General features: G+C 43.6%; 1 protein-coding gene across 1 annotated transcript in view; it reads left to right on the top strand.

The window, feature by feature from the left end:
* Nucleotides 1-22,230, top strand: part of LOC135525907 (ryanodine receptor 3-like) — a 174,757-nt gene that overhangs the window by 47,484 nt on the left and 105,043 nt on the right. Inside the window, 9 exon segments of the mRNA XM_064953874.1 lie at nucleotides 7,874-7,978; nucleotides 12,295-12,369; nucleotides 12,600-12,678; nucleotides 14,127-14,239; nucleotides 15,217-15,316; nucleotides 15,413-15,506; nucleotides 16,313-16,387; nucleotides 16,872-17,028; nucleotides 17,767-17,931. Of these exon segments, the coding sequence (XP_064809946.1) occupies nucleotides 7,874-7,978; nucleotides 12,295-12,369; nucleotides 12,600-12,678; nucleotides 14,127-14,239; nucleotides 15,217-15,316; nucleotides 15,413-15,506; nucleotides 16,313-16,387; nucleotides 16,872-17,028; nucleotides 17,767-17,931 (963 nt within the window).

Here is a 22,230-nt window from a genome sequence, read left to right as displayed (position 1 = left end):
AGCATAGGCTGAAGGTAGGAGGGGCAATTTCTCTTGCAGTTTCATAGGCAAGCACCGTGGTCTTGTAGTGGATGCGAGCCTCGACTGGATGCCAGTGGAGTGTGCGGAGGAGCGGGGTGACATGGGAGAACTTGGGAAGATTGGAAACCAGGGGACCACCACATTCTGGATAAGTTGCATGGATGGCACAAGCGGGGAGCCCAGCCAACAGCAAGTTGCAGTAGTCCAGGCGGGAGAGGACAAGTGCCTGGATTAGGGCCTGCGTGTGAGGTAGGGTCGTACTCTACGGATGTTGTAGAGCATGAACCTGGAGGAGCGAGTCACTGCTTTGATGTTAGTCTAGAACAACAGGGTATTCTCCAGGGTCACACTAAGATTCTTTGCACTCTGGGAGGGAGACAATGGAGTCAACCCTGTCAACCCTGATGAGATCTTTATGCGGGCAGGAAGAGCAGCTCCGTCTTGTCGAGGTTTGAGGTGGTGGGCCGATATCCTAGCTGAGATATCTGCGAGGCATGCAGAGTAGTTAAGCAGTTGAGTTTCATTCGTATAGCAATGATAGGAGACCATGTAAGGATATGACAGAGCCGAGTAACTTGGTGTATAGAGAGAAACGATCGCTGGGGGACACCATGCTGAAGACACAGATCTGCAGCATGGATAGATCTGGAAGAATGAGAACAGAGGAGAGAAAGTCAGCTTTGGTGGAGAGCCTTCATGACACAGTAGCGGCCAGTCTCGGTTGAGTGACCCAACTTGAAGCCTGACTGGTAAGGGTCAAGAAGATCGTTCTGAGAGAAATAGCAGGCAAGTTGGTCAGAGACCGCACTCTCAAGTGTAAAAAAAATAAAATAAAGATAGTTTTTGATGTCAGGTGAGTCGGTGTTGGTTTCTTGAGGAGGTTTCTCAGGCCATTTTGAGGTCAGAGGGGACACCGCCTGTGGTCAGGGATGAGTTGATGAGGGAAGTGAGGAATGTGAAAGGTCTCCAGAGATGGTCTAGAGGAGGGGATGGGGTCGAGTGGGCAGGTTTTCTGGCGGCCAGACCTCACTAGTCGCAGGATTTCATCTGGAGAGAAAGGGGAGAAAGAGCTCAAGGCGTTGGGTAGTTCTGTGTGAGTGTATGTCGTCAACCTTCTTTTCAACGTGGTTGACAAAGTCGTCAGCAGAGAGGGAGGAGGGAGGGGTTGAGGATTAAGGAAGAAGAAGGATGAAAAGAGTTTCCTAGGGTTAGAGGTAGAAGTTTGAAATTTAGAGTAATAGGAAGTGGCTTTTACAGCAGATACAGAAGAGAAGGTAGAGAAGGAGTGAAAGGATGATGGGTCTTGCGGAAATGTATTTTTCCTCCATTTTCGCTTAGATGCCTGCAGCCCTGTTCTGTAAGCTCGCAATGAGTCACTCATTGAAAGGGGACAGTGCGAGTCATAGGATGCGGAAAAGGGAGGAGAGTAGGGCCGCAGAATCAGAAGACAGGAGGGAGAAGCATTTAACAGAAGAGAGAGATGATATGAAAGAAGAGTAGAGAGTAGTGGGAGAGAGAGCGAAGATTGTACCGTCACATGACTATCTGGGTAGGGGCTGAGTGACTAGGGTTGGAGGAAAAGGAGACCGAAAAGGAAACAAAGTAGTGATCAGAGACTTGGAGGATTGTTGTGAGATTAGTAGGCAAACAGCCTCTAATAAAGATGAGGTCAAAAGAGGCAAGGAGTGGAAAGAGGGAGTTGGAAAGACATGAATCGAGGGCAGACGTCGGGAGGTTGAAGTTGCCAAGTACGAAGAGCGGTGAACCATCGTTGTGAAATTAGCAAAGGTGTCAAGGCACCTGCTGGGCGATAGATGAAAACAATGTTAAGCTTGAGTGGACCAGTGACAGCATGAGAGAGGTAGAACATCTCCAGTTAAGAGAAGTTAGTAGCCTTGTGTCACCACCGCAACTACCAGATGCTCTTGGACTATGAGAGAAAAAGTAGTCAGATGAAGAGAGATCAGCTGGAGTAGCAGTGTTCTCTGGGGTGATCCATGTCTTCATCAGGGCCAAAAAAAAAGTCAAGGGACTGAAAGGCAACATAGGCTGAGATGAACTCTGCATTCTTGACTGCAGATCGTCAGTTCCAAACACTGCCAGAGACCCAGAATTCCACATGGGTTGTGCACATAGGGTACACTAAATTAGAAGAGTTGCAGCCAAGCGGTGGGGAGTGTCTGTAAAGCCTACAGGGAGAAACACCAACAGGTATAGAAAACACACATAGTTGCCAAGGCTACTAAAGAACAGAAATTAGATCATCAGAAAATAACTAGGTAAGATACTGAAGTGAGAGCATGGTATGGAGCCACTGACACAACCACCGTTTACAGCTGCCGTGGAGAAACCAGGGGAGACTGAAGTACTAACACTAATACTGATTGCTTAGCAGAGGTGAAACCACTCCCCCTCCGATACAGCCACTGTTAACCAAAACAAGTCACAATTTGCCATGCCCCCTAATCCTAGTTGATGTGTCAACAACTATCTACAAGTTATGAGCAAGCTGGCCCCATCTCTCTGCTTTTTACCAAAACAGTAGCAGGGAGTTAACTTTGTTATTGTTTCAACTGCTATTTGACACTTTAAACTGTGACATCAATCAGCCAATGAATAAGCAGTTGATTGTGATTTATGGCTAGCTGCTCTTCCCTGTTAGCTATCCCATGGTAGGACCACCAGAGAGCTGAAGCCCCCCATCTCTAAATCAACAATACACGTCTGTACTGTAAAGTCAATGTTTAATAAATGAGATGGTCAATCAACATTTAGATGAGATGATGATTCAGCCAACTACTCTAATGCACAGGATGTGCTCTGCCATTATGCCCGGGGTGGGCAAACTATGGCCTATTCAATCCGGCCCAAGGGAGGTGTGAGTAATAAAAAACTCCAGGCCAGTCCTGAAGGTCTCTATTTTCAAATAACTGCCCAATTTCTGGCCCTCAAGTCAGTCCCCAAAAAATCTGTGCGGCCCTCTGTTGAATTTCGAAATCCCGATGTGGCCCTCGAGCCAAAAAGTTTTCCCACCCATGCATTATAGTGAACACGAAGGAGGTATATTGATAGGTCATCTCTTTGGGGCAATCAAAGTGAAAGAGGTGTGTAACCCTTTAGACTTCCTCCCCAGAGAAGATGGGAAGCCCAGTCCAGTTGCTCCCCTCCCACAGCATGGACCATAAACAAGAGAGCAGTGTGTAGACAAGCTGCTGTAAAGCTGTCTTCATGATATGCCCTCTCTGATTGAGGACACACAGGCCTACGCCCCCAGAGCCCCAACATCCTTCTCATTACCAGACCGCTCCACTCTGCTGTCAGAGGTCGCCTGTTATTCACCTGGGGAAACCAGGGTGTGGAGGTATGGTTGGAGCAGATTCCTCCCTGCTACCCCGTATTGTGTTTCCCCAACAGCATGCCAAGAAAGAGTGGATCAGGAGAGGTATTTCTAGAAAACAGCTTGCTTAGAGGGCTCTGGGTTGGGTGCTGATCAAATGGAAGTTTTTATAGTGTTTGTGCTTCTGTCGTTGTAAATCGTGTGTGTGTGTGTGTGTGTGTGTGTGTGTGTGTGTGTGTGTGTTTTTACTATAAAATTGTGGTCTCAAAATTGACTGCATAATAATAGGTAATTAAAGTGAAGTCGGGGGACATTACTTTAAGCCATTTTGACATATAGTATCTTTGACATTTCTGAAGCTGATGCTGGAGGCTGCCCTGAGAGAGACACTTGGCTTCCGGTACTGGACAATATTTGTCGGGGCAAATGGTCGTGCCGGGGGGATGGAAAATAATGATAATAATTTGTACACTGCAAATTGACCATAACTAGACCCAAAAATAGATTTGTATTTGAAAATGACTAAAATTTCATACCTTGATTACATTGATACACAATCACATACCCCCCACCACCATGATGATGATTTATTTATTTATTTATTCACTAAACACTTTGGGGGGGCAAAAATAATCACTCGCCTGTTGCCGAGCCCTGCGTTACTACACGAGTCACTACAAATCATGACATTTCTGTTTTGCTGGCGTAAATCCACTGTCCTGCCGCCGGTGGTCAAGCTCTCTGGATCCATACTCCACCATGATTTAAATGTGCATAATTAAAATGCCTAGAGAACAGATAACTGCATCGATACAGCTCTAGATTTTTTTCACATATTGACTTTGTTTTACCTGAGTGTAGCAAGCAGGTAGGCTCACAGCAGAGCAGAAATAAGTTGTCTGATGTTCCAATTTCAAGTTAGATTTACCTCTGACAAGGTGAACTAGTTTAGCCAAGTTTTACATCTTGCTACCTAAAAAGGAGGACAGTGTGTTTTTGGTGTGCTTCATTTATCTTGTAGCGGTACAGGTCACCAAGTATCTCTCTCTCTGCCTCATTCTGTCAGACTGCTGCCCTGTCCTGTATGGAGAAGGGATGGGTGCTGCAGTCCCTCTCTCTGTCCCACTGTGCTCTGTCTCACAGATTCATATACTCTCTGTGAGTGTGAGCTCTAGTTTGACCAAGATCCACCTACACCGCTGCTATAGGTACTGGCTGTAATCAGGGTTGGGGTCACATCCAGTCAATTCAGAAAGTAAACCACATTCCAATTCCACATTTTCCTAATTGAAAAGCATTGAAGATAATTGGAATTTGAATGTCAGTGTACTTCCTCAATTGACTGGAATTTAAATGGAATTGACCCCAATCCTGGCAGTAATCATTTGGAATTTGGCCATTGATCAGTGGATACATTTTTAAAAAATCAGTAGCTAAAGCTCCCCTTGGTCAAATTAGTCATGTATAAACTTTACCTTTCATTTTAAATGAACACTTTAGTTGAAAAGTTGCATCACGTAGAGCAACCTGGGTTGAGCGGACTCCATAATGTTTTTAGCAGCAGCATAGAGACAAATGACTGTAAGCTTTTCCCCTATCAAATAAGATTGATTTGAGGTTTTCAACGACATCTGTGTTATTGCTTTCCTCTCACTCTGCAGTGCTCAAGGAATGTGGAACAGTCATCCCAAATTGGTTTTCAAGTGCAATCAATCTCTGGTGTTTGTGATTGATGGTTGTTATGGTTATCAGTCATGGATGTTATGGACAAATATGCTGAGTGAACAACACACTCAGTCAGTCTGTGACTAAACAATCTGAGGACCGGGCTTCTCCAGCGACCAATAAGAAGCCTTATTCTGGGTTTACAGTTCATATTCTAGCCTTTTCAACACAGTTTGAAATACTCACTTGTAATTGCATATTGTCTACTGTAGGTATTCCCAAACAGGGGTACGTGCAATGCCGTCGGGGGTACGCCAAATAAAAATGTGATTCACATTGAAAAAAAAATTCTCTTCACATTTCCAAACAGTCCATATATATTTTCCAGCGGGGTTATACATTCGGGTGAGGTTTTTTTCTCACCTGAGTAGTCTTGTTTCACTGCCAAAAACAAATATGATTAGAACTACATTGATTTGGAGTTCACTTATATTGGGAGTCGTGCTTTTCCTCAGCCACAGTGTGTTATATGTGCAAAAGTACTATCTCACAACTCGATGAAACCTTCACTCTTGCGCAAACATTTATAAACAAAACATGGCAATTAGAAAAATAAGCCACAGGAGTTTTTTGAGTGAGAATTTGGACGACTTTCGAGTAGTAAGACATGTATAAAAGCAACAGATACCATTAATAAGAAGGGGCTAGAAGCATCTTATATGGTGAGCTACTGAGTGGCTATGACAGACAAGCCCCATACTATTGTGGAGGACTTAATTCTTCCTGCTGCCGCAGATATGGCTGGGACAATGCTGGGGGAAAAGGACAAAAAAAACTGTACAGACAATGCCTTCATCAAACAAAACTGTTTCATGACGCATCAGTGATATGGCAGGAGATGTTTTTAAAAATGTACACCTTCGCATACAAGGCAGTGAATTTTATATGTTGCAGCTGGATGAGTCAACAGACGAGGCCTGGCACAGCTCCTGGTATATGTCCGTTACGTTTATGAGGGGTCAATTAAGGAAGACATCCTCTTCTGGAAACCAGGACAACAGGGGAGTAAATTCTTTAAGTACTGGACAGCTGTGACATCAAATGGACTTTGGTGGTCAAGATGTGTTGGTATCTGTACTTATGGTGCAACAGCCATGACAGGGAGACATAATGGAGTGGTAATGCGTGTGCAAGCAGTTGCTCTTGACGCCACTTGGGTACTCTGCAGCATCCACCGAGAGGCTAAGGGAAAGCTGCTAAGGGAATGCCTGACAGCTTGAAAGACATTTGGACACTACAGTGAAAATAGTTAACTTTGTTAAAGCAAGGCCCCTGAACTCATATCATTTTCTGCACTTTGCAATGATATGGGCAGCGACCATGTAACGCTTTTACAACATACAGAAGTGCGCTGGTTATCAAGGGGCAAAATATTGACATGTTTTTTTTTTTAAATTGAGAGACGAGCTTAAAGTTTTCTTTACTGACCATAATTTTCACATGTCTGATCGCTTGCGTGATGATGAGTTTCTCACACGACTGGCCTATCTGGGTGATGTTTTTTCTCAACTGAGTGATCTGAATCTAGGATTTCAGGGACTATGATCAACTATATTCAATGTGCAGGACAAAATTTAGGCTATGTTTAAGAAGTTGGAGCTCTTTTCTGGACAACACACAGGTCTTTCCATCATTGTATGATTGTTTAGTGTGCAAATGAACTCAAGCTTACTGACAATGTCAAATGTGATATAGCGAAGCACCTGAGTGAGTTGGGTGGGCAATTACACAGGTACTTCCCCCGACACAGATGACACGAACAACTGGATTCGTTATCCCTTTCATGCCCTGCCTCCAGTCCACTTACTGATATCTGAACAAGAGAGCCTCATCGAAATTGCAACAAGCGGTTCTGTGAAAATGTCATTTAATCAGAAGCCGCTGCCAGATTTCTGGATTGGGCTGCGCTCAGAGTATCCTGCCTTGGCAAGTTAAGACTGTTAACACACTGATGCCCTTTGCAATCACTTACCTATGTGCATTCTCGGCCCTCACTAGCATGAAAACTAAATACAGGCACAGACTGTGTGTGGAGAAATGATTTAAGACTGAGACTCTCCAATACAACCCAACATTGCAGTTATATGTATCCTTTCAAGCACACCCTTCTCATTAACCTGTGGTTTTATATGTAAGATGACTAAATAAAGAGCAAAATTATTGATTATTATTATATTATTATTTGTGCCCTGGTCCTATAAGAGCTCTTTATCACTTCCCACAAGCCGGGTCGTGACAAAAACTCACACTCTTTCTTATGTTTAATAAATGTATTGTATAGTGTGTGCAGTGGCGGTTCTAGACCAATTCAACTGGAGGGGCCAATCTGGGGCCAGTTGTACTGTTAGAGGGGCCAGTTACATTAGACATTGTTGTTGTCATCGTTTTCTTCACTGCATTGCAGGCATTAGCAGGCAAAATAGCATGTTCATAATCATCATCGTTGCCACTGTCTCATAACAGATGTAAAAAAAGAACGATAGCAAAAATTAGTCATGTAAAAATGATTTCATACTCCACATTTAGGGGGGCCACAAGGGGGTCCAAAATTGTTGTCACAGGGGCACTGGCCCCTCCTGGCCCCCACCCCAGAACCGCCACTGAGTGTGTCTGTGTGTGTCAGGCTTACAATGATGGCAAAAAAAACAACATTTGAGAGTACGCTGACCATGGTGCTAGAGGGGGTACGCAGTTGGAGGTTGAATGTTTGAAGGGGTACGGGACTATAAAAAGGTTGGGAACCCCTGCATACAACCCTAACCCTGATTACCCTCCTCCTGTCTCTTCCAGTATGTCCCTCCAGACCTATGCATCTGCAACTTTGTGCTGGAGCAGTCTCTCTCTGTGCGGGCCCTGCAGGAGATGCTGGCTAAGACTGGCCAGAACAGTGAAGGGGTGAGTACTGTCCCTCTACCACAGCATCTATACACACACTCCTACCCCAGGGCAGACAGCAGAGAGGAGTATTTTCACAAAGTGCTCTCTGCCCAAAGGGAAACTACTGAACATCCCCTGTTTCACATTTTCCATTTGATTCATTTTAGGATTTCAGGGTCATGTTATGAAATTGTTTATTACGGTGACTGGAGTTGCCTCAGTTTTATGTTCAAACACTTTTTTCTCTTTGAGAGAGATAAATGAGAGGAATTGGCCTATTACATTGGCCTGGAGACCTGGGCGCTGGGAGGTTGAGCCCTCCATGAATTGTAATGTGGATGAAAGTCGTCAAGAGGCCAAGTACCTCTTTGCTGCAGATTTCCGGACGTGTTTCTTCCCTGGGAGGTTGACCATTTGATTAACAATGAGGCTGAAAAGAAAAGCTCTCAAAGCAACAGTATAATTTCCATTATAAAGCAGAATTGCGCTGTAACTACCTTTTTTATACACCAGGCACAGAGAAGCAAACATGTCCAGATGACAGTCACTGTCGCATACACACACCTGAGGTAATGGAGGCAATCTCATTGAATGGACCTACATATGGACATTATTGAGCAAGTTCATATGTGTATATACTGTAGCTAATGTATTTGTAGTCAAAGCAGGTCTCTACACTACCTCCCTATCTCCTCTGAACAGGCAGTTATAGTAAGTACAAAGGATGAAAGACCTATTTCCTTAGTCCACTGTCATGTGTTTGGGACATTGCGATTACAAGGCAGCTCTACAGAAACACAGCATTACACGCTGCTCTCGCCCTGCTCCTCTTGCAGGGAGCAACCTAAACGCTGCTTGTCCTAAAATGTAATGTTTAATGTTTCAGAGGAAGGAATGGGGGGCAGATATGAAAATATGCTAATTTCTCATCCATTTTGGTATGATGTCGTACTTTTCCAGGTTGCAGTGTTTACTGATCTTACTTCTGTATCTTTCTGACATGAATATAAAGAATTTGTTTCAGTGTGCCTCTGGTCTTTTGGTAGTTCATTACCAGTTGCAGGATGTTGTATTTTAGTGCTAAGAGTATAATGTATCAGTAGAGTGAGCCAAGAAGTATTAGATCATATACTAGATCATTTATCATCTCATTCCTCTGTGGTCAGTTGTTTTCTCATTTATTTGAATAGACAGATAATTAAAACATTTCTGATACAGTGATCTTAATTGGTACAATCATTTCTGTTAAAACGGTGCTGTTCTTTGCAAACATTTTGCTTTTGTTTTTCATTAATCAGCTGTAACAGAGCTGTACTGTTACCATTGCTATGTTCATCCATTGTGTTCTGTTCATCTCTCCACCTGTTAGCCTCGAGGAAAGGACCGCTGGGTATGTTCACCATTCACTCCATTCTCCTCTCCTGTCACCTCTCTAGCGCATGGCTGTTTAGTCTTGCTCGCAGCTTGCTCTCCCATTTTCATTGGAAATGTATCCTAGGCTTACAATAGTCCCTTCAGGAAAAACAAATGGATTCCCCACAGAAAGCTAGTGTGTTTTTATATGCAAACATTAATGCGTATGCTGCTGAAACGACTAATGACATTATGGATTTATTTCAAGAAGTGAGTCGATTGTGTCACAGCACTTAGCAACATGACAAAGACAAATGGAACCGGGTATAGACTTGCTATACAAATGGTCTCGCTCAACAGTTACTGCTCACATTTCTTCTGGCAAAAGAGAACACGCTACACCTCTCCTGGATTAACATCAGAGGAATGTCAGTCTTCAGTCCCTCCTTAGGGGATTTAGAAGTAAGTCCAGAATCTCTGAATATTACCAACAAATTCGTACCTGTTCACAAATTCTGCACCTAACTTCAGGCATACAATAGTGAGCTACATTACATGAATTATGACTGTAGAAATCAATACACTGACATTTAGAAGGATAAAAAAAAAGTTATTATATTTGGGAAGTGAAACTCGTTGTTGCCTTGCCAAACTGCTAATGATAGAAAGAATTTCCATAATTTAAGCTGTGGAGCTTCGTACTCTTTGAGTTGAGTTCAAAGATAAATGGACTTGTCAATGCTGCAGCTTAGCGACCACACTGGACTCCAAATGATGGGGAATTAAAAAATCAAGCCTGATTGGTTCCATCACAGCTGAGTGAACTGGAAAAGCCCTTTGGCAAGAGTATAGCACAGGCAGACTGGGCCTTCATGTGCCCTTAAAGCTTAGTGAGACATTTTCAAGTGAAACTGCTTGTTTGCAACAGCTAAGCTGCTTTCTACTTGCCACTCTTAACCCCCTTACATCTACACTTGTGTAGTAACTTCAGTTAACGTGATCTGCTAGACCAGTTCAATATTACCAGAGGGAAGGCCTTTAGTCACTGTTTCTCCTTGAGGAACTATTTTTCCTCTCTCTAAGAATGCTGTGGAGACTGATTCAGACCTGGTCTGGAGAAAACATTTGAACACTGGGTTATATCTCCGTAAATTCTCTCTCCTCATATGCATCTCTTTTCACTAACACTCCATTCCTCTGTTCCTGCTCCGAATTGTCAATGGAGGAAACACCACGAAGGGCAAATAGTCGTTTCTGGAATCAATATTATTGAGCAGATGAGCTACAGTGGAGGGTATTGACTTAAAGAAGAAATAACTTATTGATATACCGTATTCAGCTGGTCTCTATACTAATAGGCAGGGATTCCTTAAAGTGGAATATGATCTTAGTAATGGTATTTCAGACTAATATTTGTGTTTGTTTGAGGGGTTATAGATATTGTGAACAGTGAACACACAAGGCTCAGAAAACCGTTGCAGTAGTAAGCGATCAAACATCCATACAGCTCCGTTTCAGCTAGTGACCCCAAACGTGTCCAATTGAGCAATTGAGCAGTGAACACACTTGTGGTTTCATAACTTTGTTTACTAGGCTAAGGATCAAAGGTCAAACTGTCGAAGTCAGTGACTGAAGTGCCCAGGGTGAGGCAGGTTGAAGCTGATACCCTGTGGCAGGGCGACGTGTGCAGTGGTATTTCACTGCCACCTTTGAGAGGAACCCCATTGCTGTCACCCTGGTGGCTGCTGGATAAATGCAGGGGGGTAATGTGCTGCTAAAGGTCATGCTTTCTCAGTTGATGTCAGCATGTCATCTCCTGGCAACAGCTGGGGGGGAGATTGTTTCCCCCCGCCTTTGATTAAATAGCCTTTCCCCTTCTGGGCCAGGGACGCTAGGGACAGAGGAATCTGAGGCTGCCACAGCTGTGGATGGTGTGAGGTTATGATAAGTGTTATGTTTAGAGCTGGTCTAGTTCTCTCAGATTGTGTTGGGTTGAATGCAGCTGGATATGCCCGATGCACATTAAACTATCCCTCAGGAAGCCTGAACAGCCTGACATGGTGCTGGCACGGTGGCAGTCTGATAATCCATGGCAACTGCATTGAACTGGAGGTTATTGTCTTAGCAAAAGCAGCACAGATAGAGGATGCACGGTGTGTTTGGTTAAGAAGACACTGGCATGCAAAATCAATTATGTCTCAAATAAGATCTTGCACAGCACGTAACCATCTGTGATTGACCAACAGAGATTATGCGTCGTTTACAATACTGTGGATAGGACAGGAGACAAACTCATATACTTTCTTTAACTTACATACCCTTCTCAGTAATGTAACTTTCTCTTACTTTACTGCTCCATAGAGGCTCATAAGAAAGGTGAGTAACACATGGTTGCCTGCAGAGCGAAGGGACAGGTTTGCAAGCAGAGCCCAAGTAGTGACCTCACATCACTCTTTCCCCTACCCATCTCCTCGAAACTGCTGTGAAACCACAGTGGAACCTTGTGTCTTTCCTCTCCTAGTGCTTTCTGTCACAAACCAGACCCTTCTTATTGTAACACAAGGTCTTTGTTACCAATGCATTAGAGGCAGAGAGCTCTCTCTTTCTCACCCCCCTCCCTTTTTACCTGCAGCCGTGTGACGATCATCTGTATTCTTCTCCATGGATACAGGAAGCAGGCGTATCCCCTGAGTGACATGTCTGACTGCATGCTTTCAGTGTTGTGTTGTGGACTTCAGGACCGTCGTCAGAGAGGAGAGGACAGGCTGAGAGGGGGCAGGCTGGGGCAGTCTGTGGCCCCCTGCCTTGTGTGAAGTCATCACAGTCTTAGTTCTCTAACTGTGATGCAGACGGAGAGATACGTGAGAGAGCGACAGAGGGAGAGTGAGAGAGCGAGTGAAAGGGAGAGACAGAGAGGTCACGGGGGACATCCTGTCTTATAGTGTGTCTGGTGTGTGATGGGTGTTGTGCTGTCTCCACAGGCGGCTCAGGGTGGTGGACACAGAACACTTCTGTATGGACACGCCATCCTCCTGAGGCATTCCTTTAGCGCTATGGTGAGACTGCACTGCACGTACACTCTCATACAATACCCAAGAACCGGGGCCAGTTTTGTCATTATTTCATGTGTAACTATTTCATAGTTACTGTTTTATAACATTTCATAGGAATATGTGTTGCATATGTAGTACTGATATTTGTTCCAGTTCTGAATGCTACAGCAGAGTTGTGTGATTCTTTTGATTATCGTTTTCATGTTGCTTTGATGTGTGTCTATACATTGCAGTATCTGACCTGTTTGAAGACTTCAAGGTCACAGACAGATAAGCTGTCCTTTGATGTGGGGCTGCAGGAGGACTCAACAGGTAAAACCTCCTCTATCGGGCTCTAGGGTCACTAGCACACAGTCACTCATAGCTGGGGTTCTGACTGGGACTTCAACTCATGTAGGATTTCACCTGCCCCAGTATTCATTTCAGATTATCTTAAGCACTGCATGAAAAGAGGGATTTACGGTTTCCTATATTGTAGGAAATGTACCACATTTGCAGAGATTTCAGTTATTTATTCCCTAGGAGATCTCCCCTGAAAACATTCCTAGCAGACTAAAATAAATGTCTTCGATTGGCTCTTTGTCACAATGTCGAGGCTCAGCTCATGTCTCATAGAGATGTAAAAGATGGTCTGGCTCTCCACCTATTGGAAGGCTGGTTGCTATGGTGCTTGTATGTTAAGTGTGAGTGGGCTTACACTATATTAGAGTTGGTGTGAATACATTTGTGTGTCTTAAATGTAATTGCGTGTCTATGCTGTGCTCGCTTGTGTGTGTTGCTTTCACCATTGTCATCTATTCCCAAACAGTAGTTACAGGTTCAACTTTCTGTGTAGCTCAACCATCTGTGTATGTACACTGAACAAAAATAGAAATAAATTGAAATAAATGTATTAGGACCGAATCTATAGATTTCACATGACTGGGAATACAGATATGCATATGTTGGTCAGAGATACCTTAAAAAAAACAGGTAGGGGTGTGGATCAGAAAATCAGTCAGTATCTAATGTGACCACCATTTGCCTCATGCAGCACTCTGGTGGACATTTCTGCAGTCAGCATTCCATTTGCATGCTCCCTCAAAACTTGAGATATTTGTGGCATTGTGTTGCGTGACAAGACTGCACATATTAGAGTGGCCTTTTATTGTCCCCAGCACCAGGTGCACCTGTGTAATGATCATTCTGTTTAATCAGCTTCTCGATGTGTCAGGTGGATGGATTATCTTGGTGTATGGAACATTTTGCGTATTTTTTAATTTCAGCTCATGACACATGAGACCAACACTTTGCATGTTGTGTTTATATTTTTGTTCAGTGTACATATATTTTTTAATGCAAAAATACTTGTTTGAACTTAAACAACTAAAACCAGGCAAAAAAACAGTGTAGAAATTATAATGAAACTTTTTAAACATTTTTTATAATTTAATCTCTGAACTATTTTTCTTCGATTACAGTATTTTTAATATAGAATATAGCAGTGCAGTTTGGATTTGGTTGATTTTGTGGTCTCAAACCAGTGAACTTATTAACATTCTTCATCAGGAAATTGGGCAAAATATAATTATTGACAATGAAAAAGATGGAAATGTTGTTCCCTTGTCATATAATTGCTACATTTACTATCAATATAGCATTGCATTTTGCCCCCAAAAATTGGGATGCGAATGAGACATCCTAGTTCAATTTGGACCCTGAGGCAAAACCAATTGAGAACCCCTTATGTAGATCATAGATTTATAAATAACATTATTCAGGTGAAGCCTGTTGGTGGACCATCCATCCTGCTTCCAAACAGAGGTCAGAGGGTGAGAAGGTACGCATCGGAGATGACCTCATCCTTGTCAGCGTGTCATCAGAACGATACCTTGTGAGTACACCCTCAGTCTATAAACATCTCATTAAGAATAATACATATTATAGGCTTTTTAAAGTGTCCATCCCCATTGAACAGAGCCATAATGCCAATCAATCCTGTAGGTTAGCCAAAGATTGCAGATCGTGTTCTTGGACTGAAGGTGTCTCCCTCCCACACAGTTCAATCTGTCCATTAAAGCAGACCAGACATTTGTGATAGGAAGCTAAGAAAGAGCAGGGGAAGGCCACATATGTACAGCTGGGATGAAGAGAGCAACACTGTCAAACTGAACAGCTACTGTACCCTACCTCACTCTGTCCCCTATCCCTCCTTCCCTACACTGTGCAGCCTGGCCAGCCCTGCTCCCCTGTTCCTCTTCAGGCCCATCTATGAGCATCTCCCAGACCCAGACACCCCTGTGTTATTCCCACTGTGTGGGCCTCAGCGCCTTGGCATGCTGGGCCTGGAAAACATCTCCAGCATGACGCAGGGAGAGTGTGACAACAGCCAGCCCAGCCAAGCCCACGTTTATGGGTCTTCAGCAGGGATATGGCAGCCCTTGCTAGGCCAGAGTCCCATTATCATGTTACTGTTACTGCCACGGCTCCGGGCTCTGCTGTCACCAGTGATATGCTCCCTCTAACCAGGCCTACAGAACTTCCAGGTCCAGTAATGGAGGAGGGAGGTGGAGAATTCCCCAAGTGTCTGGCGCACGCACGCACGCACACACAAACCCAGAACCCTCGAAACTGGCAGATTCCCGAGTCCACTCGCAGTCCTGTACACTCTCTCTACTGCAGCGATAACAGCCTTCCTATCACGCCCTCCAATGCATGCATAGACAAACCTCTGAGTTGTAGCCTGGCCCAATTCCTTGAATCAAACTGGGTATTTGACATAGGCCCTGCAGTATAGGCCTACTGGTAGTGTGTCACCATACTGTAGTTATTGATAGTGTGTGTAACATAATGTTCCTCTGTCTTCACCAGCACCTGTCCATCTCCAATGGCAACATCCAGGTGGACGCGTCCTTCATGCAGACTCTGTGGAACGTCCACCCCACCTGCTCCGGCAGCAACGTGGAGGAGGGTAGGTCCAACGGTTCATTTAGCGTCACTGGCTTATAATGTTGTTTGAAATGTTGTGGGTATCAATTAAAGGTGCTGTTAATCCATCCTCCTAAAGGTTACCTGCTGGGTGGCCATGTGTTGCGTCTGTTCCATGGTCATGATGAGGTTTTGACCATCCCAGGGTCTGACCAGAGTGATGAGCAACAGAGGTGAGACCTACAGCTGGGAAACAGCTAAAAAGACTCTAAGAAATTAGTTTTCCGCTTAGTCTGTTGTGAATGTGGCTGACCTGGCTGACTCTGGGTCTGTCACTACTCAGTGTGACGCTAGGGCTGTCACAACTCAGGGTGACGCTGGGTCTGTCACTACTCAGTATGAAGCTGGGTCTGAGAGAAGCACAGAAATAATGTCTGCCTTGCTTTCTATAGTCACACAGCGCTAGTGATGACAGCCAGCAAGGTAGCAGAGGAAAAGGCACATGGGGGTCGGGGAGACAGTGCTCTAGTCCGTATAACCTTCGCCAGGCGCCGAAGACATGTGAAGGACTCTTCATCTTCCTCCCAGTCACACTGTCAATTTTTAGCTCACTGTTTGTGTGGCAATAATATGCTGCTGAATAAATAGCCTTGGCTTTCCTCTTAGTCCTTGAAAGGGAGCATTTTCTTAAGACCTTACATTTTCATAAAGGTCCATCAAACAGGGTCCAAACAGTCAACAAGGACCACGAAAGATCCTTTTTATCTCTGGAGCCAGTCACCCACATCATTACTAGACAGTGTTGCTCTCGGTCTCCGTTGGTTAGGTGGGTGTCCTGGATGAAGGATGAATATTAAGGTTCATCTGATGTCCTATTCGGAGTCTTCCTTCCTCTGACCAGATATCACTGTGACAGAAGGGAATAAAGCAGTCAGAGGAGGAATCCTGCTAAAGTCGCAAAACATGACCATTATGAGCCTGTGGCAGTATTATAATATTGCAGTGATCCAGACCTTTCATGCACCTCTCGCGCCCCCAGGATAGTGAACTATGAGACGGGGAATGCAGGAGCGAAGGCCAGGTCTCTGTGGAGGCTGGAGCCTCTCAGAATCAGGTGAGTTCAGCTCTTTTTATTTCTTCTCTAGGTTTTCTACCTCTCCTTCCCTGCCTCCCTCTGCTCCGACTCACTTTGATGTTTCATTATGCTTTTTGACACCAACCATTTGTAAAGTATTTGAAAGATTCAATATCAGTGGCTTTCCTCTCAGATATGCCCTGCACTGTCAGATCTGGAATTTGTCAGCCATGTTTAATCTGCTATGGCTTTGACACTGTTTTGTTTTGATATAAGCATCTGGGCAAAAATGTCTAGTCATAAAAATGGGTATTACATGCCTAATTATTTAGGTGTTTTCAGCCATTTAGTAATTATCTATGCACATGACATGATGCCAGCTACTTAACAGCTAGTCTGGCAGCTAGTTCATCATGTGTACACAAACTAATTAGGGGATATAATGCTTCTAGGGGCTTGTTGTTATTCTTGATACCGTTGTGTGTGTGTTTGCGCGCGTGTGCGTCTCTGTGCCCCTGGACAGCTGGAGCGGGAGTCACATTCGTTGGGGTCAGCCCTTCCGTCTCCGCCACCTCACCACGGGGCACTACCTGGCCCTGACGGAGGAGAGGGGGGTGGTGCTGCAGGACCGGGAGAAGTCTGACACTTCCTCCACCGCCTTCTGCTTCAGAGCCTCCAAGGTCAGCGCTCAGGACCAGCTATATCTCTCACACACACATGCAGGGATACATGTACGCACACACACAAGCGCGCACGGACGTACAAACACACACACACACACCTTAGACTGTCTCTCGATCACAAAGTTGCTCTGGAAAATGTTTCGACTTGTGGCCCCATACCAACCAGGACAAGGTTATTTTAAGTCTGTTCTTGGCAAGGGTGTTTTAGACTGAGCCAGTGATTGGGAGCAATTAGTGACCTCCTACTTATGGATCAACAGCATGGTGTAACCCACCATATTACTCAGGCAGTTTATCATAGGCTTAATACACTTTACATTTCATACCTTTTTTATTGTGTCCATTCTTAATGGGGAAACAAATCTATAGTGATTCATGGGGTCTTGCCTGTGGCCATCATCTGTCACTTGCTCAGTGATCTAGGCTATATGCACTGTATCTCCTCTTCTTGTCTCTTCCTCCGTCTGCCTCTCTATTAACCTAGACATCCTTGCGTGTGTAATATTATATAGAGATGTCAGTGCTCCTCCAGTCCTTGACCAGCCTGATACAGATCTGTCAGCATCTTTTAAATTGCTTTTCATAGATCAAGTTCCCTCAACACTTTGCATAATCAAATGTGTGATTTGAATAAAACTGCATACATTGTCTGGAGCCTGACTTGGAGACTTTCATCGAAGTTTCATTAAACGGAGTGTGATATCTTGATGTGTTTGGGTCCTTCCTTCCCTCCAGGAAAAGCTGGAGTCGAGCCCTAAGCGGGACATCGAGGGCATGGGGATGGCAGAGATTAAGTATGGGGACTCAATCTGCTTCGTCATGCACGTGGCTACAGGACTCTGGCTGTCTTACCAGGCGCCTGATGTAAAATCATCTCGCCTGGGCCCTCTCAAGAGACGGGTGAGACACCAATGCACTGATTTATTTGTCAAATGTTTGATACAGTGAGAACTTGCTTTAAACATTTCTAGCCTAATGAATTAACTGACTTTCAACTTTCAGTGAGAATGGTTATGGTGGGACTATTACACTAGCAGTAATAAAACAAATCCCATTAAAATAACAATTGACCAGAAGCACATGCAATAAATATCATGATTGATATATATATATATATATCTTTCTCTGTAACTAAATAAAACACTGATCCAAATCCTCTGGCTGTAATGAATGAGATGTGAGAGGATTGCAGTATCAGTGTGTGGGTAAAATCACTAGGGAAGCCAAGCCAGGGAAAAAAGACATATTACAATCGATGTGTTGTGATAATTGCGTTGTTTGCTCTATAACTTGTCAGTTCATATGCCTTGCGACTGTGATATAAAGGCCTAAAGCTGAGACAATAAGAAGACACTGGCAGAATAAATTCAACCACACCTTTGTTTCATCACTAAACCGGAGAGCAACATCTGTCCACAAAGCATATTGCATGTAACAAACAGTTACATAATCTACAGCATGGTCAATCAAGTTAAAGTTTCCAACATATTTTGGACTACTAATCAACTATTGATTTAGAATCACAGAGTTGTCGCAAAGAAAACAGGAGCTGCCTCCACTATTCCAGCACCATTTCAACTTCAACAATTCAACATCATCAAATCACATATGCTTAGTCTAATACAGTGACTAGGGCTGTTACGGTGACTGTATTTCCGCCACACCGGCAGTCACGAGTCATGACCGCATTCAAATTCCATGTGACCGTTTAATCAGGGTAACTACACTTCAAGCTCTGATGTTGCTGATGGTCATAAGTATCCTACCAAACTTGCTAACTACCTGGTACTCAGCATTCTATTGTCCCTCTAATCACTCTGACATCAATGCAAATGTAATCGAAAATCTAATCAAACACTTCAAACACTTCTCACTTCGTGAGAAAACAGAGTTTTGATAGCCACTATTAAAAAGAGTAGGATCCCATTAGCTTTCTATAGGATAGGCTTACTATATTTATTTCTCAACTTTCCTAATATTAAGCACATGCTGTAGCTTCGCTTTACAACAGGAGTGGCATTAAAATTAACCATGGTTTTTAAGTGGATAGATTACATGTATTTTCCCCCCCTGCCCCAGTTCTGAGACAGGTGCATGGTAATGGTCCATTCTAAATCAAAACTAATTTCACACATATATAATTTAGTATACAGTGCATTTGGAAAATATTCAGAAACCTTGAGTTTTTCCACATTTTGTTACGTTGCAGCCTTATTCTAAAAAATAATGTTTTCCCGCAGCAATCTACACACAATATCGCATATTGAGAAAGAAAATACAGGTTTTTAGAAATTTTTGCACATTTATTAAAAATAAAATACATATCTTACTTACATAAGTATTCAGGCAGTTTGCTATGAGACTCGAAATTGAGCTCAGGTGCATCCTGTTTCCATTGACCATCCTTGATATGTTTCTACAACTTGATTGGAGTCCACCTGTGGTAAATTCAATTGATTGGACATGATTTGAAAAGGCACACACCTGTCTATATAAGGTCACACAGTTGACAGTGCATGTCAGAGCAAAAACCAATCCATGAGGTCGAAGGAATTGTCTGTAGAGCTCTGAGACAGGATTGTGTCGAGGCACAGATCTGGGAAAGTATACCAAAATATTTCTGCAGCATTGAAGATCCCCAAGAACACAGTGGCCTCCATCATTCTTAAATGGAAGAAGTTTGGAACCAACAAGACTCTTCCTAGAGTTGGCCCACCTGGCCAAACTGAGCAATCGGCGGAGAGCTCTATAGAGAGCTCTAGAGGTCCTCTGTGGAGATGGGAGATCAGGCCTTTATGGTAAAGTGGCCAGATGGAAGCCACTCCTCAGTAAAGGGCACATGACAGCCCGCTTGGAGTTTGCCAAAAGGCACCTAAACATTCTCAGACCATGAGAAACAAGATTCTCTGGTCTGATGAAACCAGGATTGAACTCTTTGGCCTGAATATCAAGTGTCATGTCTGGAGGAAACCTGGCATCATCCCTTTCGGTGAAGCATGGTGGTGGCAGCATCTGTGGGGATGTTATTCAGCTGCAGGGTCTGGAAGACTAGTCAGGATCGAGGGAAAGATGAATGGAGCAAAGTACAGAGAGATCCTTGATGAAAACCCACTCCAGAATGCTCAGGACCTCAGACTGGGGGCAAAGGTTCACCTTCCAACAGGACAACGACCTTAAGCACACAGCCAAGACAACGCTGGAGTGGCTTCAGGACAAGTTTCTAAATGTCCTTGAGTGGCCCAGCCAGTGCCTGGACTTGAACTCAATCGAACATCTCTGGAGAGACCTGAAAATAGCTGTTCAGCGAAGCCATCCAACCTGACAGTGCTTGAGTGGATCTGCAGAGAAGAATGGGAGAAATTCCCCAAATACAGGTCTGCCAAGCTTGTAGCATCATACCCAAGAAGACTCGAGGTTGTAATCGCTGCGAAAGGTTTTTTAACAAAGTACTGAGTAAAGGGTCTAAATGCATATGTAAATGTGATATCAGTTTTTCATTTTTAATAAGTTTGCCAACATTTCTAAAAACCTGTTTTTGTTTTGCAGTTGTGGGGTATTGTGTGTAGGTTAATGAGGGGGAAAAACTATTTTATCCATTTTAGAGGAGCCGTAAAGTAATAAAATGCGGAGAAAGTCAAGTGGTCTGAATACTTTCCAAATGCACTGTATAAGAATACTTATCTCACTCCATTTTTCTTCCATGCGTAATATGCAGTAGACTATGTTTTGTATAACAGCACAATCATAATATTTATTCAGGTTTCCTTTCGGGCTTGGCCTTCATAGGCCTATACATAATTTCTAATATGTGAATGGGTGTTTTGAATTAATCATCACCTTAGAAAGCGCTGTGCATTTCATTGTGTTGGGCTTTGAAACAACATACACAACAACCATGTTTTAAAAGTAAAAGTAAAAAAAGTAAGATAGGCCTACTGTTTTGATGAGAAGTGTTTGATGTGATTTTAGATTGTATTTGTATTGATGTTAGAGGGACAGTAGAGCCCTGAGTACCAAACTATTTGCACCTGATGGAGGAACAATAGAGCCCTGAGTACCAGGCCATTAGGACCTGATGAAGGGGACAATAGAGCCCTGAGTACCAGGCCATTAAGACCTGTTGGTAGTTAGCAAATTGGGTACTACCAAAGCATGTTCAGAGTGCATAAAAGGAGATTATGTAGAATGTTACTGCGGTCATGACTTATGACTGCCGGTGTGGTGGAAATGTGGTCACCGCAACAGCCCTATGCCAGGACCATTCACAGTTGAGCTCACTCAGTTTAGCTTAAAACGCTGATTGGCTATTTACATTTTTTATTATTATTGCTTGATGGCTTTCCTTGCTTCAATGCAAGGAAAGGCGGCAACAATGTCATACTCTTTTTGACCTGACAGCATCAGATAGATTGGTTACACATATAGAGACAGAGGGGCGCTGTTTCGCTCGCTCGGATGCTTTCTTCGTTGAGATGCATTCAGCCTCTTGCGAATTGAAGGAAAATTATGAAACACAGAGACTAATGATAAATGTAGTCTTTTGTAACATTTTTTTATTGGTCAATGTTTTTGGGAAGCCTGGCTTTCCTTGGAATCCACGAATACACGCCACTGGAGGATTGTGCGATTTATATGACAGTCCCTCAACTCCACAGCAATGCAGCCTAATAGCCTGTAATGTCAGCAGCACCTGTGTTACAGCCTAGCCATACTCAACACCGCTAATCTGGGGTTGGAACCAACATTATTTTCCAATAGTTTAGTTCTGTTCCGCTGTTCTGACCAGCAAAATAAACCGGTTCAAACCCCCCAAAAGTACCAGTTTATTTAGTTCCTTTCTGGTCCTATTTTAATCTGTGGGATCAACATTAGTTTTTACATTTAGCTCATTAAATTACTCCACCAATCAGTGTGGATAGAGCAGCGTGCTATAGACAGGGAAAGCTAATTGTTTACATGCTTGATGGACAGACAAGTGTAGGGCGCGAGATGCAACTAAAATGTTGCGGGTGGGGAGCAAGCAAAAGAGAGGGATGGACATGGAGGAGGCTTGGCTTGAAGCGCTTACCATCATGACATGACGTGCATTATAATGTGTTTAGGATATTATAGTAGGCCTATCATTCCTACTTCACTGAATTACATAATTATATACTAGCTACTTACTTATGGAGGAGCTGCTAAATTGGAGGAACTTTG

Source organism: Oncorhynchus masou, chromosome 32 (genome assembly GCF_036934945.1).
Source record: "Oncorhynchus masou masou isolate Uvic2021 chromosome 32, UVic_Omas_1.1, whole genome shotgun sequence".
Lineage (NCBI taxonomy): Eukaryota > Metazoa > Chordata > Actinopteri > Salmoniformes > Salmonidae > Oncorhynchus > Oncorhynchus masou.
The sequence above is the reverse complement of the archived record's forward strand: the minus strand, read 5'-3'. Positions and strand labels throughout refer to the sequence as shown.